The following is a 23,236-nucleotide window of genomic DNA, read 5'->3' as shown; positions in this document are numbered from 1 at the left end:
ATCAGCTTCGTGTCATTATAAGCATTGAGAACAGCTACAGCAACAAATCAAATCAAATCGTATTTGTCACATACACATGGTTAGCAGATGTTAATGCGAGTGTAGCGAAATGCTTGTGCTTCTAGTTCCGACAATGCAGTGATAACCAACAAGTAATCTAACTAACAATTCCAAAACTACTGTCTTATACACAGTGTAAGGGGATAAAGAATATGTACATAAGGATATATGAATGAGTGATGGTACAGAGCAGCATACAGTAGATGGTATCGAGTACAGTATATACATATGAGATGAGAATGTAGACAAAGTAAACAAAGTGGCATAGTTAAAGTGGCTAGTGATACATGTATTACATAAGGATGCAGTCGATGATGTAGAGTACAGTATATACGTATGCATATGAGATGAATAATGTAGGGTAAGTAACATTATATAAGGTAGCATTGTTTAAAGTGGCTAGTGATATATTTACAACATTTCCCATCAATTCCCATTATTAAAGTGGCTGGAGTTGGGTCAGTGTCAATGACAGTGTGTTGGCAGCAGCCACTCAATGTTAGTGGTGGCTGTTTAACAGTCTGATGGCCTTGAGATAGAAGCTGTTTTTCAGTCTCTCGGTCCCAGCTTTGATGCACCTGTACTGACCTCGCCTTCTGGATGATAGCGGGGTGAACAGGCAGTGGTTCGGGTGGTTGATGTCCTTGATGATCTTTATGGCCTTCCTGTAACATCGGGTGGTGTAGGTGTCCTGGAGGGCAGGTAGTTTGCCCCCGGTGATGCGTTGTGCAGACCTCACTACCCTCTGGAGAGCCTTACGGTTGAGGGCGGAGCAGTTGCCGTACCAGGCGGTGATACAGCCCGCCAGGATGCTCTCGATTGTGCATCTGTAGAAGTTTGTGAGTGCTTTTGGTGACAAGCCGAATTTCTTCAGCCTCCTGAGGTTGAAGAGGCGCTGCTGCGCCTTCTTCACGACGCTGTCAGTGTGAGTGGACCAATTCAGTTTGTCTGTGATGTGTATGCCGAGGAACTTGCTACCCTCTCCACTACTGTTCCATCGATGTGGATAGGGGGGTGTTCCCTCTGCTGTTTCCTGAAGTCCACAATCATCTCCTTAGTTTTGTTGACGTTGAGTGTGAGGTTATTTTCCTGACACCACACTCCGAGGGCCCTCACCTCCTCCCTGTAGGCCGTCTCGTCGTTGTTGGTAATCAAGCCTACCACTGTTGTGTCGTCCGCAAACTAGATGATTGAGTTGGAGGCGTGCGTGGCCACGCAGTCGTGGGTGAACAGGGAGTACAGGAGAGGGCTCAGAACGCACCCTTGTGGGGCCCCCGTGTTGAGGATCAGTGGGGAGGAGATGTTGTTGCCTACCCTCACCACCTGGGGCGGCCCGTCAGGAAGTCCAGTACCCAGTTGCACAGGGCGGGGTCGAGACCCAGGGTCTCGAGCTTGATGACGAGCTTGGAGGGTACTATGGTGTTGAATGCCGAGCTGTAGTCGATGAACAGCATTCTCACATAGGTATTCCTCTTGTCCAGGTGGGTTAGGGCAGTGTGCAGTGTGGTTGAGATTGCATCGTCTGTGGACCTATTTGGGCGGTAAGCAAATTGGAGTGGGTCTAGGGTGTCAGGTAGGGTGGAGGTGATATGGTCCTTGACTAGTCTCTCAAAGCACTTCATGATGACGGAAGTGAGTGCTACGGGGCGGTAGTCGTTTAGCTCAGTTATCTTAGCTTTCTTGGGAACAGGAACAATGGTGGCCCTCTTGAAGCATGTGGGAACAGCAGACTGGTATAGGGATTGATTGAATATGTCCGTAAACACACCGGCCAGCTGGTCTGCGCATGCTCTGAGGGCGCGGCTGGGGATGCCGTCTGGGCCTGCAGCCTTGCGAGGGTTAACACGTTTAAATGTCTTACTCACCTCGGCTGCAGTGAAGGAGAGACCGCATGTTTTCCTTGCAGGCCGTGTCAGTGGCACTGTATTGTCCTCAAAGCGGACAAAAAAGTTATTTAGTCTGCCTGGGAGCAAGACATCCTGGTCCGTGACTGGGCTGGGTTTCTTCTTGTAGTCCGTGATTGACTGTAGACCCTGCCACATGCCTCTTGTGTCTGAGCCGTTGAATTGAGATTCTACTTTGTCTCTGTACTGACGCTTAGCTTGTTTAATAGCCTTGCGGAGGGAATAGCTGCACTGTTTGTATTCGGTCATGTTGCCAGACACCTTGCCCTGATTAAAAGCAGTGGTTCGCGCTTTCAGTTTCACGCGAATGCTGCCATCAATCCACGGTTTCTGGTTAGGGAATATTTTTATCGTTGCTATGGGAACGGCATCTTCAACGCACGTTCTAATGAACTCGCACACCGAATCAGCGTATTCGTCAATATTTTTATCTGACGCAATACAAAACATGTCCCAGTCCACGTGATGGAAGCAGTCTTGGAGTGTGGAGTCAGCTTGGTCTGACCAGCGTTGGACAGACCTCAGCGTGGGAGCCTCTTGTTTAAGTTTCTGCCTGTAGGCAGGGATCAACAAAATGGAGTCGTGGTCAGCTTTTCCGAAAGGGGGGCGGGGCAGGGCCTTATATGCGTCGCGGAAGTTAGAGTAACAATGATCCAAGGTTTTACCACCCCTGGTTGCGCAATCGATATGCTGATAAAATTTAGGGAGTCTTGTTTTCAGATTAGCTTTGTTAAAATCCCCAGCTACAATGAATGCAGCCTCCGGATAAATGGTTTCCAGTTTGCAAAGAGTTAAATAAAGTTCGTTCAGAGCCATCGATGTGTCTGCTTGGGGGGGGGGGGGGGATATATACGGCTGTGATTATAATCGAAGAGAATTCTCTTGGAAGATAATGCGGTCTACATTTGATTGTGAGGAATTCTAAATCAGGTGAACAGAAGGATTTGAGTTCCTGTATGTTTCCTTCATCACACCATGTCTCGTTAGTCATGAGGCATACGCCCCCGCCACTCTTCTTACCAGAAAGATGTTTGTTTCTGTCGGCACGATGCGTGGAGAAACCCGTTGGCTGCACCGCCACGGATAGCGTCTTTCCAGTGAGCCATGTTTCCGTGAAGCAGAGAACGTTGCAGTCTCTGATGTCCCTCTGGAATGCTACCCTTGCTCGGATTTCATCAACCTTGTTGTCAAGAGACTGGACATTGGCAAGAAGAATGCTGGGGAGTGGTGCGCGATGTGCCCTTGTCCTGAGTCTGACCAGAAGACCGCTACGTTTCCCTCTTTTTCGGAGTCGTTTCCTTGGGTCGCTGCATGCGATCCATTCCGTTGTCCTGTTTGTAAGGCAGAACACAGGATCCGCGTCGCGGAAAACATATTCTTGGTCGTACTGATGGTGAGTTGACGCTGATCTTATATTCAGTAGTTCTTCTCGACTGTATGTAATGAAACCTAAGATGACCTGGGGTACTAATGTAAGAAATAACACGTAAAATAACAAAAAACTGCATAGTTTCCTAGGAACGCGAAGCGAGGCAGCCATCTCTATCACCTTCAAGATTTAAAAGGTACTGGGTTGGATGGATTCAAACATTGTAACTTAATTAACAGTATCACCATCACCCCCATGTGGTGGAATATTTGTTTGTTGTGTGTTACAAAACTCACTTTGAATATGTTTACACCTTTGATAGGCATATAAATAGGCATATTTGTTTATTAGAAAGTGTCTCTTTTTTGTAAGTCGCTCTGGATAAGAGCGTCTGCTAAATGACTTAAATGTAAATGTAAATGTCTTTGTTTCTATAATAGTTACTATGGCTTCACAAAATAACAATAGACATGAATGATTGAAGAACTAGTAGTACAAAAGCCACCAAAAAACCCTACTCCCTCTGCTGGTTCACAGATGAAGCTAAGCAGCCAGAGCCTGCCCTGCACCTAGATTTGGTACACAACATAGGGAGTCTGTGTGTTGGTTAGACTCCGAGTCCTCTGGAATCCCTTTGTCCAACCAATGCAGACTCACGATGTTGGCTGCCGGTGTTGTGCCGAAAATCATTGCTGTGACTTGCGTGCTAGTTAAGATTTCTGTTCTTCACTCCGTTGTCAGTTTAGCCTACATTTCACTGATTTTAGTAGCAGAATTTTATTTTTATTTGTGTCCTTCAAGGCAGCTGTCAATTTGTCTATTTGTTTCAAGTGGGTTAGTCTATAAATACATCCCTTTGTCAAAATGTAGCATCTCTCCCATGTCTTACACCACTAGTAGTTGTTCTGAAATGTTTATTGCCTACATTTGACTCCCTCCTCTATGTTTTAATATAACACACATACATGAATTATTAATGTCGGCTGCCTATCCTGACTTGAAGTTAGTTCTATAGAAAGTATTTGACTCTAGTGACAAAATTAAGGAAATTAGAACGGGGGTTTAGCAAGGCTATTTTCTAGCCACACAATTAAGGAATTTAGAGGGGGGGGGGGGTTCTTGCCTGCCGAAAATCCCGCCCCCCCTTCTAATTTCCTTAATTGTGTGGCTAGAGTCAAATACTTTCTATCGCACACATCAGAGTCAAATACTTTCTATAGAACAAACTTCACTCAGGATAGGCAACCCGTTTTGTTCTATAGAAAGTAACTGAAAGCAACCGAAATTAATAATGAATGTATGCGTGTTGTATTACATATAGAAGAGGGAGTAAAATGTAGGCAATAAACATTTCAGAACAACTACTTGTCGAATAAAACATGTGAGAGATAACGCATTTTGGCAAATAGATTTATTTATAGACTAATACACTTGAATCAAATGGCCAAACCGAAAACTGCAGATATTACTAGTGCCTCCCCCGCGATCAAACCGACATAAACATTAAATTAAACGCAGCCTAACGTGATCATTGACAGCTGCCTTGAAGGACATAAAAATGCTTTCTGCTACTAAGATCTGTAAAATGTAGGCTAAACTGACAACGGAGTAAAGAGCAGAAATCTTAACTAGCAGGCGAATCGCAGCAATGAAGAATTGAGTGTGTGCGCGTTCACGTAAGGAGTGGGATTCTGGCAGGGGGGGAGAATTTCGGCAAAACCCCGGAACATAATTACAAATGATGTGTATACTGCAAATTCACAAGAAGAACAAATATAATATTTACCTAAAACATCATTTTAAACCATGCTTACATTTGTATGAGATCAGATGTGTCTCTGTATTTAGTGGGAATACTTGGGACCAGACATCCAAAATTAAAATCACCTGGAGCTGATTTGGTGTTTATACTGTCTTTTATGTCCAACAATGAAAATGCGGGGCCGACATCCACAAATACAACCTTCAAACACACCCTTAAATACTGAAGAAGCATTTATAATAAATAAGCAATATTACTTGTTTTCAATGGCCCAACATTACAGCAACCATATCTTTCGCAGTTTTGCCCTAGGCTCTGAAGATAAGCAGGCTACGAGCCTCCCCCGTTCTAGCGGTTAGAACATCATCAGGAAATACAGTATATGGATGCTAGGCTACTGAATGAAGTCGTGTTGCTGGGACATTTACAAAAAAACAATGCTGAACAACTCCAGTGTTTTGATACCTTGAAAGTTGTGTTTGTAGTGGAATGGTTAGAAAACTAAAGATAGTATGATAGTTTTGAAGATGACTCACGATATGTGTATTTCCCTTCAACCGTTGTGTGAACTGCTGGCTCCCAGACTTCCAAGAAAGCGAACGCTGATAAATTCAGGAGTTTGCGCGCCAAATTGTCATTTCAGGTTAAGGGGTGTATTCATTGTTTAAAAATAAATGCTAAAGTTTATGCAAATGTTAATGATGTCTTTGTTTTGAGTAACGTGTTAATTGTTTACCATTGTAATGTGTAATGTCGAATAGCATTTCATTTGAAGTGAATTACCAATGACTGTTGAGAATTTACCGTTACAGGTGTGAATGGTTTATGCCATTATTAGGGAAGGTTATTTTATGATGCCCATACTCTTTATTCATGAGCTGTTCTTGAGGTAACATGTTTTTCATAGCTCAGTCTAATCTGCACCACCCAGCGGCTACTGTGAGTACACACCTTGAAGATATGTGAATGCGTGGCTGCTTTATTGAAACCCTTAAAATATCCTATTTAATCTGACAACTGGGCATCTTTATTGAAAACCTTCAAATATCATATTTAATATGACAACAACCGGTAAATTTAAGTTATTCTATAAAATAATATTTTCATCAGGGCCAAATTACCGAAAGGGCACGCAGGTGGGCCCCCCAACCAATTTGGATTTATTTTGTCAAAATGTGTATAATTGCAGGAACTGCAGAATTCTCTCAGCATCATGGCATTTATTTTTTTAATAGGATATTAGCTTTAAAACGGCAACATTTTATCTCAGCCTCATGGCAAAAATGTGTAAATATGCCCCAGGGCCCCAAATAGTCCGGTCCTGCTTTTCATGTGTCAAATTAAATTGAAGCCTGAAGTCATACCTTGTGTATGTGTACGGGACAACATTGTCTTGTAAGACTATGCTTATGAATCAAAAGACAAATAACTACATTATATCAAAGAAATCTTTAAAATGTTTGCTTGTTTATTTCGCAGGACCCAGGTTTTCAAGAAATACATGATTAGCCTCGCAAACCTAAAATCTCCACAAGCATCATGTCTTTGACTGGTATGTAAAATACCAATATACAAAACAAAATAAATACAGAATCAATATTTCAATAGCATGCCTCACGATGCAAAAGGCGTATGTACTGTATGTATACATTAGAATGACAATTATGAAGAGATGAAGCATAATTCTCATATCACATTTTATGAATAAAAACAAAGCCTTGGATCTACCACTCTAAACTAGGTTTATAACAAAGGTCTGATTAGACATTTTAACTTGATACACACAAGTGACTGGTTGACTGCACCCATCCATCCTCGTAATATACAACAGTCCGTCTATACCGGAAACAGTGGGCTGGGATGTTAGTGCCAAATTCAAAGGCATTGGGAATGAGAATAGATTTACATATTGGCACAGCCCTTTACACTTGTTTTTCTTCTTCCAGAAACCACTTGGAAGTATTGCGAACAAAAAAACAACAGAGGGAAAATATAAAATAGTCAAACAAGGCAGTTTGACAAGAAAGAGAAAGGCCTAGAAACTCTAAAGCACCGGTAAGGTAAATACAAGGAGAGAGACAGATGGTGCTTTGCTTTCTGTACACTCTAGAGGGTTTAGTAGAACCATGTAAAAGCTTGAGTTCCCTGTCTTAAGGGCTTTTCACACTACGTGTTCTTAACCCAGGCCTAACCTTAACCCTGGGTTAAAACAACCCCTAGGCCAAGATCAGCGTGAGCACAAATTCAGAGGGACAAGCGACAGGCAAGGTAAAGCTTTAAGGGAAATAGTCCATTTCAGACTTCATTCCAGTCAGTGCTTTCAGTTTCTTTCTTTTGTTTCCCTCCTCCTCTCCTCTCTTCTCCATGTCATGTACTGTAAGCAATGTAAGTGGATCCTAGAGGACCATATTCTATCGTTAACTGCTATTGGTAAATTAATATGGCTGGACGAGGCAGAGTACAACCGAGATGGAAGGAATGCGGTCACACCGGGAGATTAACGGGATTCTAGAGATCTGGATGGTCAGGTGCTGTGTAGGCTTAACGTCAAAGGTGTCCTTTCCTGTCCTCAATGTCTGGTGGACTGCTAGTTGCTGCTGTTATAGGTCTGCAGACTGGCCACAGATCTGTTTATGCTCTCTTGTCAACTGCTATGGTTATTTTCACGCCAATGGCCATAGGATTTGGCAAGACAGCACAAACTGATCTGGGACCAGGCAAGCTGTTATAAGAGCTTCCATTAGCATTCCTAAGTGTCCGTCTCGTTCTCCAGTTCTAGTTCCTCCCCATCTTGTAGTTCATTGTCTACATCCTGTAGTTCTTCATCATGTAGTTCCTGGTCGTCTTGTAGTTCTTCATCATTGTGTAGCTCTTCGTCCTGGTCATGTATCTGCTCATACTGTAGCTGCTGATACGGTAGCTGCTCAATGTCTTCATCCTCTTCATCTTCCTCGTGCAGAGTCAGTTTCCTGTCCTCCACCAGCTTCATCTTGTCCCGGATGTGTTCAGCAGAGGACGCCATGTCTCCAGGACTGCCAAAGTACTGCTCGCTCCTGAAGGGGGGACAAAAGGGGCAGAAGGACTCAGCAGGGTCATAGGTTGGGCTATGGATACAAGGATTGACAGTCCATGATCAAAATGGCATGCATCATTAGATCTAGCATCTTGGTAAAGCCAGGCATGTCTCAGTGTGAAATGTCCATTGTTTCTTACCCGTCTGGGAATATAACAGGGACAGTGAGTCTGTCCAGTAGAGCCTTCCCCACAGTCTCCACCTCCTCATAGGTCTCCTGCTCCACCTCGACTGGGAGATCACACTGGTCTGGGCTGGCTTGGACCAGCACCTGGGATGGAGGAGACAGGAGGGAATGGAAACAGAAGAGGACCATCAACAAAAAAGTATGTACTCACTGAACTGTTAGTCACATTAGATAAGTATCTGTTAAGTGGCATACATGCATATCCCAATAATTCAACACTTCCAAACAACAGGGCTCACTGACTAGAGCACAAAGACAAAAGCTTTGCAATATTTGCTAAGAAGAAGGTGTATTATTTGGCTGTCACAAAGGTAATTCAATAATATATTAACATCTTTCCGATAATATAAGGTTTCATTTTCATAACTGTCATTCTTTTCCTACCTTCTCAGCTGCGGTGTGAAAGGAGCAGGCCATCTCCAGCCGATGGACCCTCTCCTCAGTGGTGACAGTAAACTGTTTCCAGACCCGGTTAAGGCGTGGCAGGGTGTCACCAGAGGAGCGCGTGGAGCACCTTAGAGACTGACACAACACCACCGTCGCCTGGAGCAGCTGACGGCCGTAGTCATAGGTGCTCTGGACACAGAAAGAGAGAGCCAGGTTAACACAATACCTAGTACCTAGTAGGGGGCAGTGGGGTAAGTTGAGCCATTTATTACATTCAGCATCACTCTGTCAAGGGAAATATACAGTGCCTTGCGAAAGTATTCGGCCCCCTTGAACTTTGCGACCTTTTGCCACATTTCAGGCTTCAAACATAAAGATATAAAACTGTATTTTTTTGAAGAATCAACAACGAGTGGGACACAATCATGAAGTGGAACGACATTTATTGGATATTTCAAACTTTTTTAACAAATCAAAAACTGAAAAATTGGGCGTGCAAAATTATTCAGCCCCTTTACTTTCAGTGCAGCAAACTCTCTCCAGAAGTTCAGTGAGGATCTCTGAATGATCCAATGTTGACCTAAATGACTAATGATGATAAATACAATCCACCTGTGTGTAATCAAGTCTCCGTATAAATGCACCTGCACTGTGATAGTCTCAGAGGTCCGTTAAAAGCGCAGAGAGCATCATGAAGAACAAGGAACACACCAGGCAGGTCCGATATACTGTTGTGAAGAAGTTTAAAGCCGGATTTGGATACAAAAAGATTTCCAAGCTTTAAACATCCCAAGGAGCACTGTGCAAGCGATAATATTGAAATGGAAGGAGTATCAGACCACTGCAAATCTACCAAGACCTGGCCGTCCCTCTAAACTTTCAGCTCATACAAGGAGAAGACTGATCAGAGATGCAGCCAAGAGGCCCATGATCACTCTGGATGAACTGCAGAGATCTACAGCTGAGGTGGGAGACTCTGTCCATAGGACAACAATCAGTCGTATATTGCACAAATCTGGCCTTTATGGAAGAGTGGCAAGAAGAAAGCCATTTCTTAAAGATATCCATAAAAAGTGTTGTTTAAAGTTTGCCACAAGCCACCTGGGAGACACACCAAACATGTGGAAGAAGGTGCTCTGGTCAGATGAAACCAAAATTGAACTTTTTGGCAACAATGCAAAACGTTATGTTTGGCGTAAAAGCAACACAGCTCATCACCCTGAAAACACCATCCCCACTGTCAAACATGGTGGTGAAAGCATCATGGTTTGGGCCTGCTTTTCTTCAGCAGGGACAGGGAAGATGGTTAAAATTGATGGGAAGATGGATGGAGCCAAATACAGGACCATTCTGGAAGAAAACCTGATGGAGTCTGCAAAAGACCTGAGACTGGGACGGAGATTTGTCTTCCAACAAGACAATGATCCAAAACATAAAGCAAAATCTACAATGGAATGGTTCAAAAATAAACATATCCAGGTGTTAGAATGGCCAAGTCAAAGTCCAGACCTGAATCCAATCGAGAATCTGTGGAAAGAACTGAAAACTGCTGTTCACAAATGCTCTCCATCCAACCTCACTGAGCTCGAGCTGTTTTGCAAGGAGGAATGGGAAAAAATTTCAGTCTCTCGATGTGCAAAACTGATAGAGACATACCCCAAGCGACTTACAGCTGTAATCGCAGCAAAAGGTGGCGCTACAAAGTATTAACTTAAGGGGGCTGAATAATTTTGCACGCCCAATTTTTCAGTTTTTGATTTGTTAAAAAAGTTTGAAATATCCAATAAATGTCGTTCCACTTCATGATTGTGTTCCACTTGTGGTTGATTCTTCACAAAAAAATACAGTTTTATATCTTTATGTTTGAAGCCTGAAATGTGGCAAAAGGTCGCAAAGTTCAAGGGGGCCGAATACTTTCGCAAGGCACTGTAGTACTCTTATAACAAAGAAATCTACATACAGTACCAGTCAAAACTTTACTATTTTCTTTATTGTAGAAAAATACTGAAGACATCAAAATTATGAAATAACACATATGGAATCATGTAGTATCCATAAAAGTGTTAAACAAATCAAAATATATTTTAGATTTCAGATCCTTCAAAGTATCCACCCTTTGCCTTGATGACAGTTTTGCATACTCTTGGCATTCTCTCAACCTGGAATGCTTTTCCAACAGTCTTGAAGGAGTTCCCACATATTCGGAGCACTTGTTGCCAGCTTTTCCTTCACTCTGCAGTCCAACTCATCCCAAACCATCTCAATTGGTTTGAGGTGGGGTGATTGTGCAGGCCAAGTCACCTGACACAGCACTCCATCACTCTCCTTCTTGACAAATAGCCCTTACACAGCCTGGAGGTGTGTTGGGTCATTGTCCTGTTGAAAAACGAATGATAGTCCCACTAAGTGGAAACCAGATGGGATGGCGTATCGCTGCAGAATGCTGTGGTAGCCATGCTGGTTAAGTGTGCCTTGAATTCTAAATAAATCACAGACAGTGTCACCAGCAAAGCAACCCCACACCATCACACCTCCTCCTCCATACTTTACGGTGGGAACCACACATGCGGAGATCATCCGTTCACCTACTCTGCGTCTCACAAAGGCACGGCGGTTGGAACCAAAAGTCTTACATTTGGACTCAAAGCCCAAAGAACAGATTTCCACCAGTCTAATGTCCATTGCTTGTGTTTCTTGGCCCAAGCAACTCTCTTCTTCTTATTGGTGTCCTTAAGTAATGGTGTCTCTGCAGCAATTCACCCATGAAGGCCTGATTCTTGCAGTCTCCTCTGAACAGTTGATGTTGAGTTGTGTCTGTTACTTGAACTCTGTGAAGCATTTATTTGGACTGCAATTTTTGAGGCTGGTAACTCCAATGAACCTATCCTCTGCAGCAGAGGTAACCCTGGGTCTTCCTTTCCTGTGGTGGTCCTCATGAGAGCTTGAGGGTTTTTGGAACTGCACTTGAAGAAACTTCAAAAGTTCTTGACCTTTTCCGGATTGACTGACATTCATGTCTTAAAGTAATGATGGACTGTCGTTTCTCTTTGGTTATTTGAGCTGTTCTTGCAATAATATGGACTTGGTCTTTTACCAAATAGGACTATCTTCTGTATACCAACCCTACCTTATCACAACACAACTGATTGGCTCAAACACATTAAGAAGGAAAGAAATTCCACAAATTAACAAGGCACACCTGTTAATTGAAATGTATTCCAGGTGACTATCTCATGAAGCTGGTTGAGAGAATTCCAAGAGTGTGCAAAGCTGTCATCAAGGCAAAGGGTGGCTACTTTAAAGAATCTCAAATATAAAATATATTTGGATTTGTTTAACACTTTTTTTGGTTACTACCTGATTCCATATGTGTTATTTCATAGTTGTGATGTCTTCACTATTATTCTACAATATTAGCCCACCCACACAGCTACCATTGCACTTTCATGCTAGGTTTAGGGCCGCATACTGAATCTTATAGAGACCCCAACTGATGTATGGAACAATCTTACAATGATCTACTTTGGTTTAGATACAAGCGTTAATTTGACTTGGTGAAAATCAATTTTTTTGGACCTAACTTGCTTACCTGTTTTTCCATGTGGTTTCTTCCTTGACAGTCTCCATGAAATTATGACCTCTTCCTAAATAATTTGTCAATTTATTAACTTTGTGTATGGTTTTCTAGACACAAGGGTGGCTCAACTTACCCAACTCTCCCCTTCCCCCTCTATTTCCCTTTGAAAGACATGGAGAGAGAAAAGAGACAGAGAGAGAGGAGGGGGCAGACAGAACAATTGAGGGAGTGACAAGAGCGGGAGAGAGAGAACCCCTCAGTCTTCCTCAAGCTGTCTGAACTCTGCTCTTGTAGTACATACCTGTGCAACATCCACAAACTTCTTGTGTTTCTCCAGCAGCACTTTGGTTTCCTGTGAGTCGTCCCCTAGTCTGATGTGGGTCTTTAGAAGAGCATCGAGGAGCTCACCCAGCCACTCCACCGCCTGAGAGTTAACACAGTGACATGAGCTGGGGTTTACAAGGTATTGTCAACAACAATAACAACATGTCAACAACAACATGTCAATAATAACAACACACTTAAGTTTGCAGTCCAGAACCAACAGAACAAACAAAAAAACTAAAAACAGGGATGAACAGAAGGAAGCCTATCTACTGACTTGTGATGCATCTTCCTCACACTTGAACAGCTGGACCATCTGAAGCATCTTCAGTCTCCTGACATCCACCATGTCCTCACATCTAAACAGGACCAAAACTCTTTTAAAACATGACAAAAGCCATTTCCATGACAAGTTCCGTGACAACGGGGCGGCAGGGTAGCCTAGTGGTTAGAACGTTGGACTAGTAACCGGAAGGTTGCAAGTTCAAACACCCGAGCTGACAAGGTACAAATCTGTCGTTCTGCCCCTGAACAGGCAGTTAACCTACTGTTCCTAGGCTGTCATTGAAAATAAGAATTTGTTCTTAACTGACTAGCCTAGTTAAATAAAGGTACAATTAAAAATACAAATTTAAAACAACGGCCAAAACTCCACGATATTCCAGAAATCGCTTGACTCGTGGAACCTTTGTAAACAACTCCAGTATCATTTTGAGGCCTGCGGCCTTACATCATCAAAAAAAGACTGAAAATAAATCTGAGCAAACCTTTGTTTCCGGAGCTGCAGGTCCTCCATGACACCTTGGATGTGATCAACGTTGTCTTTGTTATCGATGGGCACGTCTTTCCCATAGGACCAGGAAGTCTGGTTGGACAACTGATCCATCAGGACCTGGCCTTTCTCCCTCAGGCCTACCAGGGCTCCCTCTGGACAGAAATACACATCAAATAATACTCATGAATTACTCAACTAACACTACTGAAAGTTATTTCAAATGTAAAATATTATTCTTGCAGTTATCCATTAGAAAAAATTACAAGAAGAGGGGATATAGTTAAGACTGTCAATGTTTCAGCACAAATACCTTTCTCAATATCAGTTTTTTAATTCTACTCTGCAGTTATATATTGAAGGCTTGCTATCATATAAAAAAAAAATAACAGTGAATAATACATTTAATTGTGCTTACCAACGCTCTTGAGTTTCTCCTCGAGGTGTTTGAGTGTTTGTTGGATGGCAGCCCCGTCAGCAGGCGCCACATCGGCACAGAGCATGCCCAGTAGACCATCCAGTTGCTGGGACAGCTGGGAGGGTAAACTGGGGCGTTATTACAAAGCCAACAAAGAGCTCTAGGCCAAACAGTTAGTAGTCTATACTACACTGAACAAAAATACAAACACAACATGTAAAGTGTTGGTCCCATGCTTCATGATCTGCAATAAAAGATACCAGAAATGTTCCATATGCACAAAAAGCTTATTTCTTTCAATATCTTTGCACAAACTTGTTTCCATCCCTGTTAGTGAGCATTTCTCCTTTGCCAAGCTAATCCATCCATCTGACAGGTGTGGCATATCAAGAAGCTGATTAAACAGCATGATCACTACACAGGTGCACCTTGTGTTGGGGACAATAAAGGGCCACTCTAAAATGTGCAATAAAAGGTCACTCTAAAACACAATGCCAAAGATGTCTCAAATTGAGGGAGTGTGCAATTGGCATGCTGACTATAAGAATGCCACCAGAGCTGTCGCCAGATAATTGAATGTTAATTTCTTTACTATTAGCCGCATTCAACGTCATTTTTGAGAATTTGGCAGTACATCCAACCAGCCTCACAACCGCAGACCACATGTAACTATACCAGCCCAGGACTTCCACATCTGGCTTCTTCACCTGGATCGTCTGAGACCAGCCACCTGGACAGCTGATGAATCTGTGGGTTTGCACAACTGAGGAATTTTGACCTGAATGCAGTTCGGCATCGCAACAGACTTCAGTGGGCAAATGCTCACCCTCGATGGCCACTGGCACGCTGGAGAAGTGTGCTCTTCACAGATGAAATCCGGTTCCAACTGTACTGGGCAGATGGCAGGTGATGGCGCCATGTGGTCGAGCGGTTTGCTGATGTCAACATTGTGAACAGAGTGCCTCATGGTGGGTTAAGCTACGGACAACGAACATAAGCCATGGACAACGAACACGATTGCATTTTATCAATGGCAATTTGAATGCAGAGATACCATGACGAGATCCTGAGGCCCATTGTCGTGCCACTCATCCACTGCCATCACCTCATGTTTCAGCATGATAATGCACAGCCCCATGTCGCAAGGATCTGTACACAATTCCTGAAAGCTGAAAATGTCCCAGTTCTTCCATGGCTTGCATACTCACCAGACATGTCACCCATTGAGCATGTTTGGGTATGCTCTGGATCAACATGTATGACAGCGTGTTCCAGTTCCCATCAATATCCAGCAACTTCACACTGCCATTGAAGTGGAGTGGGACAACATTCCACAGGCCACAATCAATAGCCTGATCAACTCGCATGAGGCAAATGGTGGTCATACCAGACACTGACTGGCTTTCTGATCCACCCCTACCTTTTTTTCAGGTATCTGTGACCAACAGATGCATATCTGTATTCCTAGTCATGTGAAATCCATAGATTAAGGCCTAATTAATTTATTTCAATTGACTGATTTCTTTATATGAACTGTAACTCAGTAAAATCTTTGAAATTGTATTTTTTTCAGTATATTATGACCCCTATCCCTTCAACCCTAGGCACTAACAGTATGTAGATCAGATGACTGGATAAGTATAAGCAATATGGGTGGTTGGAGCTCCATCTTGCCCTTTGATTGTGGCCATATTGCTTACACCTATCAAATCTTCAAAGATCTACACAAGGGCCTAGGGATTGACTTTGTGATTTAGAGTAGGAGTCACTGTAGTTCTTGTTCTTGGCTTTATACGTATTTTGTAATGATCCATTCAAATCAATCAATCAATGATACATACGTCCTGTGCTGTGCCGTGGAACTCGTGTGCTGACTGCAGTACGTTTTGTCTGGACTCCAGTTGGCTGGCCTGTCTGTAACAGACATCACTGAGCTGCTGCTGAAGACCCTTTAACTCCACTAGGTCCTCCTCGTCTCCAGCACTCAGCAACGCTGCTATCTGCTGGTTCAGCTCTACGTACACTGCAAACCACTCCTGTAAATACACACCCAATAATACATACATTTGGGTTGGATTTCACAAATTAGAAACACAATTCAGCCACACAAGTTACACAATGTTTCGCAACTTATTTCCATTGTGGTCCTCTGGCTTTGGCCAGAAAGCAGGAAAACTCTTTCTGATATACACGCCAGTTTATCATAGAGAAGCTCAATACAAAGAAGAACCACACACTAAAGATGTTTCTGTATCAAAGCTGTTCAAACCTACTGTACAGTAATTGAGTTGAACGCTGTAGTGAAGTGTTTTTGTGGTATAGTTATTACCTTGAGAACACTTATACATTTCAGATCAATAGCGCCACCTGCTGAAGGCTCTTGGAGACAACACCACGCCTTAGCTTAACCATCAATCTTTAGCTTTGACCTCACTCTGGCTTTAGCCTTTCATTCCCCTGGCTGGTACTCTCTGTTTCGGTCACCAGGGCACACTTTGGCCCAGAGCAATGATTCACCAGGGTCTTTTATGTAAACCCAGCCAGGGGAAACATTAGTTACACCCAACAGCTGCAGCTGCTGCAGTCACTTCCTGGCCCGGCCTGTCTGTCCACGACTAAGAGCAGGACAATACTACATCCAGGGAGGAAAAGTTAAGGGCAAGCTCTAATTTGTGCTTCAAACTCTGTTTTGTAAGTGAAATCAAACAAGCTTTTTCCAGATGTACACACTGAACCTTATTTACTTAACTTGTTTGTCCCCCATATTTTTGTCTAGTAGTGCTTTATCTGTGCTCCTCAGACCAGAGATTAATGATCTATAAAAAGCAGTTACAATACAGTAAATCTCCTGGCAGCTAACATACTCTCCCTAACAATCCAAACTAATCATATTCGGTGACCTAATTATTGGGATCTTCAAGATGCTCCAAAGACAAGTGCTTCTTCTGCAGAGAGAGAGAAAGCAAGAAGAGAGGCACACACAGAACTAGCAGCTATCTCCCCACCTCTTCTCATCTCTGTAATTATGAACATTGAAAAAGGAGTGATGTAATAAATTTGTGCTGTTGGCAAGCTGTGTCGTGTCGTGTTGTATTGAGTTGTGTTTGTAGTTTTGTGTCTGGAGTGTGTGTTGTGTTATTCTGTCCTTACGCTGTGCTGGCTCTCTATCTCCTCATGTTTCTGCTGCAGGGCCTGGGAGGCCCTGATGGAATCTCCGATCCCCCATTGTGTTCGGAGCTGCTCTGTGCCAGGCCCCTCCAGCCAATTCACAACCTGCATAGTAACAAGGAAGAGAAAGACCCCATTAGCACACGCTTCATGACTCACAGACACACACCCCAGGACCAACCAATCAAATACCTTCCAGGCATCTGTGAGGTCGATGATTGGACACAATCATTAACAAATGCTTTATCACTTCCCCCCCAGGCCCACCAATCAAATACCTTCAGGTATCTGTGAGGTCTCTTATTGGTTGGAACACATTTAAATCAGTGTGGGTTAAATGGGGTACTTGTTTGTTTCTGTTAAAATGGGGTACTTAAAACCAGAAGGTATAATCAATATAAAGCATGTATGAACATTTATAAAGTCTTATGAGACAAATAGTGTACCATGTGTCAGCACAGAACAAGGGCTTGCCAAGTTACCTATAAAGTAAATATTGATAAGGGAATATCGAATAACATGATCAATCTAATTCAACATCTGGTTCAAATATATTAAAGCAGCATTTACAGAGGATCAAGAAGAGGTGTTTAGAATCCACTGTACTGTGTAAGAGGAGTGATGAAATGGTTCAGTGTGTTAAGTTTGATAGAGCGATTTTCTTCTGCATCAGCTTTTAGCTTGGTGAGGCAATTCTACCGCCTGTCTCCTACAGAGCTTGGAGCAATACAGCTTCCAAACTACTCCCCCACTCACTACACAGCATCTTTACTCCCAGCAGATAAGAACTAGGCCAAACTCCCCAAGCCAAACTAATCCTACTGCTGCCTAGGAACATACAATACCCCAGGAACTAGCCACATTGGGAGACAAATGTGAAATGGAAGCCATTGAATACACGGACAGCAGTGGCTTCTTCCGTGGTGTCCTCCCATGAACACAATCCTTGTTTAGCGTTTTATGTATAGTATACTCGTCAACAGAGATGTTAGTATGTTCCACAGATTTCTGTATGTCTTTACCTGACACTAGGATTCTTCTTAACCTCATTAAGCATTCTGCAATGTGCTCTTGCAGTCATCTTTTCAGGATGGCCACTCCTAGGGGAGTAGCAAAAGTGCTGAACTTTCTCCATTTAAAGATAATTTGTCGTACCGTGGACTGATGAACATCAAGGCTTTTAGAGATACTTTTGTAACCCTGGAAAGCTTTATGCAAGTCAACAATTCTTAATCTTAGGTCTTCTGAGATCTCTTTGGTTCGAGGCTTGGCTCACATCAGGCAATGCTTCTTGTGATTAGCAAACTCAAATGTTATGAGTGGTTTTTATAGGAAAGGGCAGCTCTAACCAACATCTCCAATCTCGTCTCATTGATTGGACTCCAGGTTAGCTTTTGGAGAAGTCATTAGCCTAGGGGTTCAAATACTTTTTCCAACCTACACTGTGAATGTTTAAAAAATGTATTCTATATAAACAAGAAAAATACAATAATGTGTGTGTTATTAGTTTAAGCACACTGTGTTTGTCTATTGTTGTGACTGAGATGAAGATCAGATCAAATGTTATGACTAATTTATGAAATCCAGGTCATTCCAAAGGGTTCACATACTTTTTCTTGCCCCTGTATGTTTATCCCCGTTTTGTTCCGTTTGCTACCATTTAAGAAACGTTTTTCAACAGAATTGGCAGAATGAATACACCCCTGATCACACGCAAAGAGTTTACTTTCATAGCAGCCACATAAAAACAGCATGATCACTTTGCTCGTTGTATATATAGTTCTATCTCACAACAATCTACGTGCTCTCCTCCTCTCAACTTTTCACTTGTGGACTTCAGTGTACAACACATCAGCTGTCTGTGGCCAGCGAAAAAACCTTTCCTAGCCAAACCTTCATATAATGACTTCTGAGGACTACACACATCCTACATCGTTGTCACGTCATAGTCAACAAGAAATCCTAGAATTAACACGTTAGTAAACCCACTAAAATCATGCAGTACAGTTTTCAATCAGAATGCAGTTTAGCAGTTACACCCAGAGGGCAATAAATTAATAAAACCAAAAGCTTACCATGACTTGGAAGAGTTCCAGTGTTGGATAGCCATAGCCAGCTAGCTAACATTGCATCTCTCTCTGTTTGAGCCGGGTGTTTGAGTAGGCTAAACTACCTAGCTGCATTTGCTAGCTAAGTGAAAGTTTATTTTAATTTTTTTTTTTAAATACGACCAAATATAGCTATATCTCTCTCTCTCTTGCTTCTTCTTAATTTTGGAAGACATACATTTTTTCAAAAAACTGTTAAACTATTGTCTTTCTCTCTCTTTGAGTCAACTACTCACCACATTTATAAAGTGCTAGCTAGCTCTAGCTTATGCTTTTAGTACCAGATTCATTCTCTGATCCTTTGATTGGGTGGACATTGTGTCAGTTCATGCTGCAAGAGTTCTGCTAGGCTGGAGGAAGTCCTCCTAAAGCTGTCATAATTACTGTGTAAGTCTATGGAAGGGGCTTGAGAACCATGAGCCTCCTAGGTTTTGTATTGAAATCAATGTACCCAGAGGAGTACAGAAGCTATCTGTCCTCCAGCTACACCATGGCGCTACCCTACAGTGCTGCTGAGGCTACTGTAGACCTTCATTGCAAAACAGTGTATTTTAATACATTATTTGGTGATGTGAATAAATTTAGAATAGTTTTATCTAAAAAGGCAGAATTTTTAAATGTTTCACTATTTTTATTTTTATGATTCACTGAGGAGGATGGTCCTTCCCTTCCTCTGAGGAGCCTCCACTAGTTGCTATAAGACGTAAATCGGAAGATAATGGACCTGTGAAAAAAATATAAAATAGCTCCCCACTACAGTGACATATATATATTTTATGTAATAATTGAATGGTGACCATAGCCCTTACAAAAATACATTTACATTTTATTTTTTTCCCACCATTCTCCATGTATTCAATGTTTTACTTCCGGGCTATTATGACGAATCTGGCAGCTCCTTCTCTATATGTTCCTAGACTACTGCCTACTGAACAACATCTTCATCACCATAGCAACAGACAGCTCATTCCCTTAGAATCTAGAATCTGTCAAATCTAAAATAGAATCCGTCCATTCCATGGAACACATCTCATCATCTGCTCACTTCCTCATTGGTACAGTTTTATCATCCAATATCATCTGCTTTGCACTGTAAAACATTCAAAATTGTTCTGCTTTGCACTGTAAAACATTCAAAATTGTATCCCTGAGGCACCAGGCCTATCCACAGGGGATAGCCTACATTGAGAAGACTCATAAGAAAATAGGTCTAATGGTCAGTTGCAAATGAGAGGGAACTTCTGTCAGAGAAATATGTGATTGTGGGTTCAGTGACCAAAAAAGGTTGAGAACCACTGTTTTAGATGCTAAAGTAGAGTTCAATCTATTGGCCAATGGGAGAAAAGGCGTTTGCCCTTCATGGTTACAGACAGGAAATTAGGTAGTGCCAAGGAAGAAGTGTGCTGGGATGAAGGCCGTGTGTGTGTTGTGTTGTGTTGTGTTGTGTGTGTGTGTGTGTGTGTGTGGACTGATGAGTATCCCCGCCAGAGACTTGAAGTCAACAGTCTTTGGGAAGTTAGCTTTTCCATTCAGTGGTATGTAACGCTGACTTTGGAACGAGAAGACCTAACCGAAAAGGCTTTAATATGAGTCGGTTACAGGGACAGTCAGACAATTTATCACCAGGGTCTGGCTTTGAATACACTGAAGAAGGCAAGGCTTCAATTGAAAATTAAGTTCCATTGAAGCATCACATTCCCTAGTTCCTGAGAATTACAACCACTGGGTCTTTCTCTGGATGTCTGGTGAACTAATCCTCATAAAATCCTGTGTGTGTATAGCTTTTAAACCTCTCTGAAACAAAGTGCAAAAGACAATGGAAAAAAGAGCAGCCCTACTCTATACTTCTCCTTCAGTCTGGTCACTGGTCTGCTGTTGTTAATGGCATTGGGCCTAAGTCAAGGCAGTGCGATGTCTGAAATATCTGTTTGTTTGAATCCTGGCCTCAGTCTTTCACTACGCTGGTGTTTTGGATCCATTAGGGCAGTGTGTGTAGGCTTGTCAGTGGGTTGGTGTTGACAATGTCATAGTGTGTGTGTGTGTGCAGTGTGTGAATAGTGTGTGTTTTCGCATCTCTGTGCGTGCATATGTGTGTGTGTGATGTGATATAGGGCAGTGTGTGTGCAGTACCTGCATGACCTTGGTCTGTATATCCTCCAGCTGGGATCGTTTGCTGCGTTGGCGACACACCTCCTGGTACTTGGTGTATTGTTCTCTGAGTGAGTCCAGCAGTTTCATGACCTGAAATAATTTAACATTTACTTACCTTGCATATAGTCTTTGTATGTATTGTACATAGTATTTGTATGTTATGTGTGAATTTTGCTGTTATATGTTTACTATATATTTTTACATCTTATCTGACTTGACACAACTGAAGGTCCTTCTGGGAAATATAAAGTGATTCTATTCCATTGTACCTGTGGCTGGGCCAGTAGCTCATCATCCATGGGGGACCAGGCCACACCACCTCCCTCTGACCCGTTAAACCTCCGCTGCTGCAGGTCTGACAACAACTCATGGCCTGGAGGGGAGAGTGGTGTGTATGATCAGAGGGGGAATGATAGTGACAGGGGGAGAGATAATGAATGACAGAGAGATAGGGAGGGAGGAGATACAGGGGTAAGAATGGGAGAAAGAAAGCAGGAGAGGGGGGAGAGGGAGAAAGAGAGTGAGAGAAAGAGGGAGTGAGAAAAAGAGTGTGTGGGAGCTATTGAATCTTCTCTCCGCTCATCCATTTCATGAAGTTATTATGATGTAAAGCAAAGTGCATGGGGGGGGTTGCAATTCAACACATTTTGCCATGGGACAGAGAGAACATTTTAATGTTTTAAAGCTAGTTTCCTGCAAGTCTACATATTTTGACATGGGTCTGAGAGAAAAAATGCAGTTTCAAAGTAAATTTCCTGCAATTCTACACATTTTGCCATGGGGCTGAGAGAACATTTTCAGTTTTAAAACAAATGTCCTTAAATTATACACATTTTGTCATGGCTTATGCCTTGTTCTTATGCTATCTAAGTGACTCAAACATTATCACAAAATCAATCGGGGCCCCATGCCATGACATTTTTAGAATTTTAGATTCTCCCTGACTGTCTAGTTTTTATTTTGGTAGTTGTTAGTTCTCAAAGAAAAATATATAGCTCCATTATCTTTTCTCCAATCTTAATATCTGGTTTAAGTCATTTAGGTTTATTATAACGATTTCTTTTTTCCAATCTTAACTTAATTGAATTCATTTGTATTTTTTTGTGGCGGCCATGATTTCTCCCCCACTGCTAAATGTATATATGGGAAACACTGGAAACAGAGCAAGAGGTAGGAGTGTGTACAATGTGGACGACAAGCAGCACATCCCTAGTTGTCATCCATTAAGTTACAAAATATATAGATGTACATTGTTGTCCAGGAGTACTTCAGGAGAAAAATTGCTATTCATTTATTCATAATGCCAACATCAAAAACATCCGGAAAGCCTTCCAAGTCCATTCCTTGACAAAGGCACACAACAAATAGGACAGAGAATTATTTTCATATCATATACATGCTCTTATATCTCATGCTGTATCCCCTAGCCTCTCTGTGGTGCCTGTAACAACACAACTACACAAACACTGGCACGGCAGCCCATGCCCTTTCTGTATTCATTATGAATGGCATTCACTCAGAGAGAGAAAGAGAGAGAGACACACAGAGAAAGAGAGAGACAAAGAGAGAGAGAGACAGAGAGAGACAAAGAGAGAGAGAGACAGAGAGAGACAGAGAGAGAGACAGAGAGAGAGAGAGACACAGAGAGACAGAGAGAGAGAGAGAGAGAGAGAGAGAGAGAGACAGAGACACAGAGAGACAGAGACACAGAGAGAGAGAGAGAGAGAGAGACACAGAGAGAGAGAAAGAGAGAGACACAGAGAGACAGAGAGACAGAGAGAGAGAGAGAGAGACACAGTGAGACACAGAGAGACACAGAGAGAGAGCGAGACACAGAAATAGAGAGAGAGGGATATATTTTTTGAGCAGTATATATATATATATATATATATACTGCTCAAAAAAATAAAGGGAACACAAAAATAACATCCTAGATCTGAATGAATGAAATATTCTTATTAAATACTTTTTTCTTT

The 23,236-nt window shown here is 42.3% G+C and overlaps 1 protein-coding gene across 2 annotated transcripts in view; it reads right to left on the bottom strand.

The window, feature by feature from the left end:
* Nucleotides 1–6,543: 6,543 nt before the first annotated feature.
* LOC115129580 (SEC14 domain and spectrin repeat-containing protein 1-like) overlaps nucleotides 6,544–23,236 on the bottom strand; it is a 69,112-nt gene continuing 52,419 nt past the window's right edge. The window contains exons 10-20 of one of the 2 annotated variants that reach the window (XM_029660108.2): nucleotides 21,530–21,633; nucleotides 21,240–21,350; nucleotides 16,984–17,106; nucleotides 15,675–15,869; nucleotides 13,834–13,948; nucleotides 13,411–13,570; nucleotides 12,921–13,002; nucleotides 12,621–12,743; nucleotides 8,740–8,931; nucleotides 8,309–8,439; nucleotides 6,544–8,148 (exon numbers count right to left, since the gene is read on the bottom strand). In XM_029660108.2, the coding sequence (XP_029515968.2) occupies nucleotides 7,845–8,148; nucleotides 8,309–8,439; nucleotides 8,740–8,931; nucleotides 12,621–12,743; nucleotides 12,921–13,002; nucleotides 13,411–13,570; nucleotides 13,834–13,948; nucleotides 15,675–15,869; nucleotides 16,984–17,106; nucleotides 21,240–21,350; nucleotides 21,530–21,633 (1,640 nt within the window). In that variant the 3' untranslated portion in view covers nucleotides 6,544–7,844. The remainder of the gene's footprint in view (nucleotides 8,149–8,308; nucleotides 8,440–8,739; nucleotides 8,932–12,620; nucleotides 12,744–12,920; nucleotides 13,003–13,410; nucleotides 13,571–13,833; nucleotides 13,949–15,674; nucleotides 15,870–16,983; nucleotides 17,107–21,239; nucleotides 21,351–21,529; nucleotides 21,634–23,236) is intronic. The other variant, XM_029660116.2, reaches the window with a different exon arrangement.

This window comes from Oncorhynchus nerka, linkage group LG1 (genome assembly GCF_034236695.1).
Source record: "Oncorhynchus nerka isolate Pitt River linkage group LG1, Oner_Uvic_2.0, whole genome shotgun sequence".
Classification (NCBI taxonomy): domain Eukaryota; kingdom Metazoa; phylum Chordata; class Actinopteri; order Salmoniformes; family Salmonidae; genus Oncorhynchus; species Oncorhynchus nerka.
This window is presented reverse-complemented; position numbering and strand designations above follow the sequence as displayed.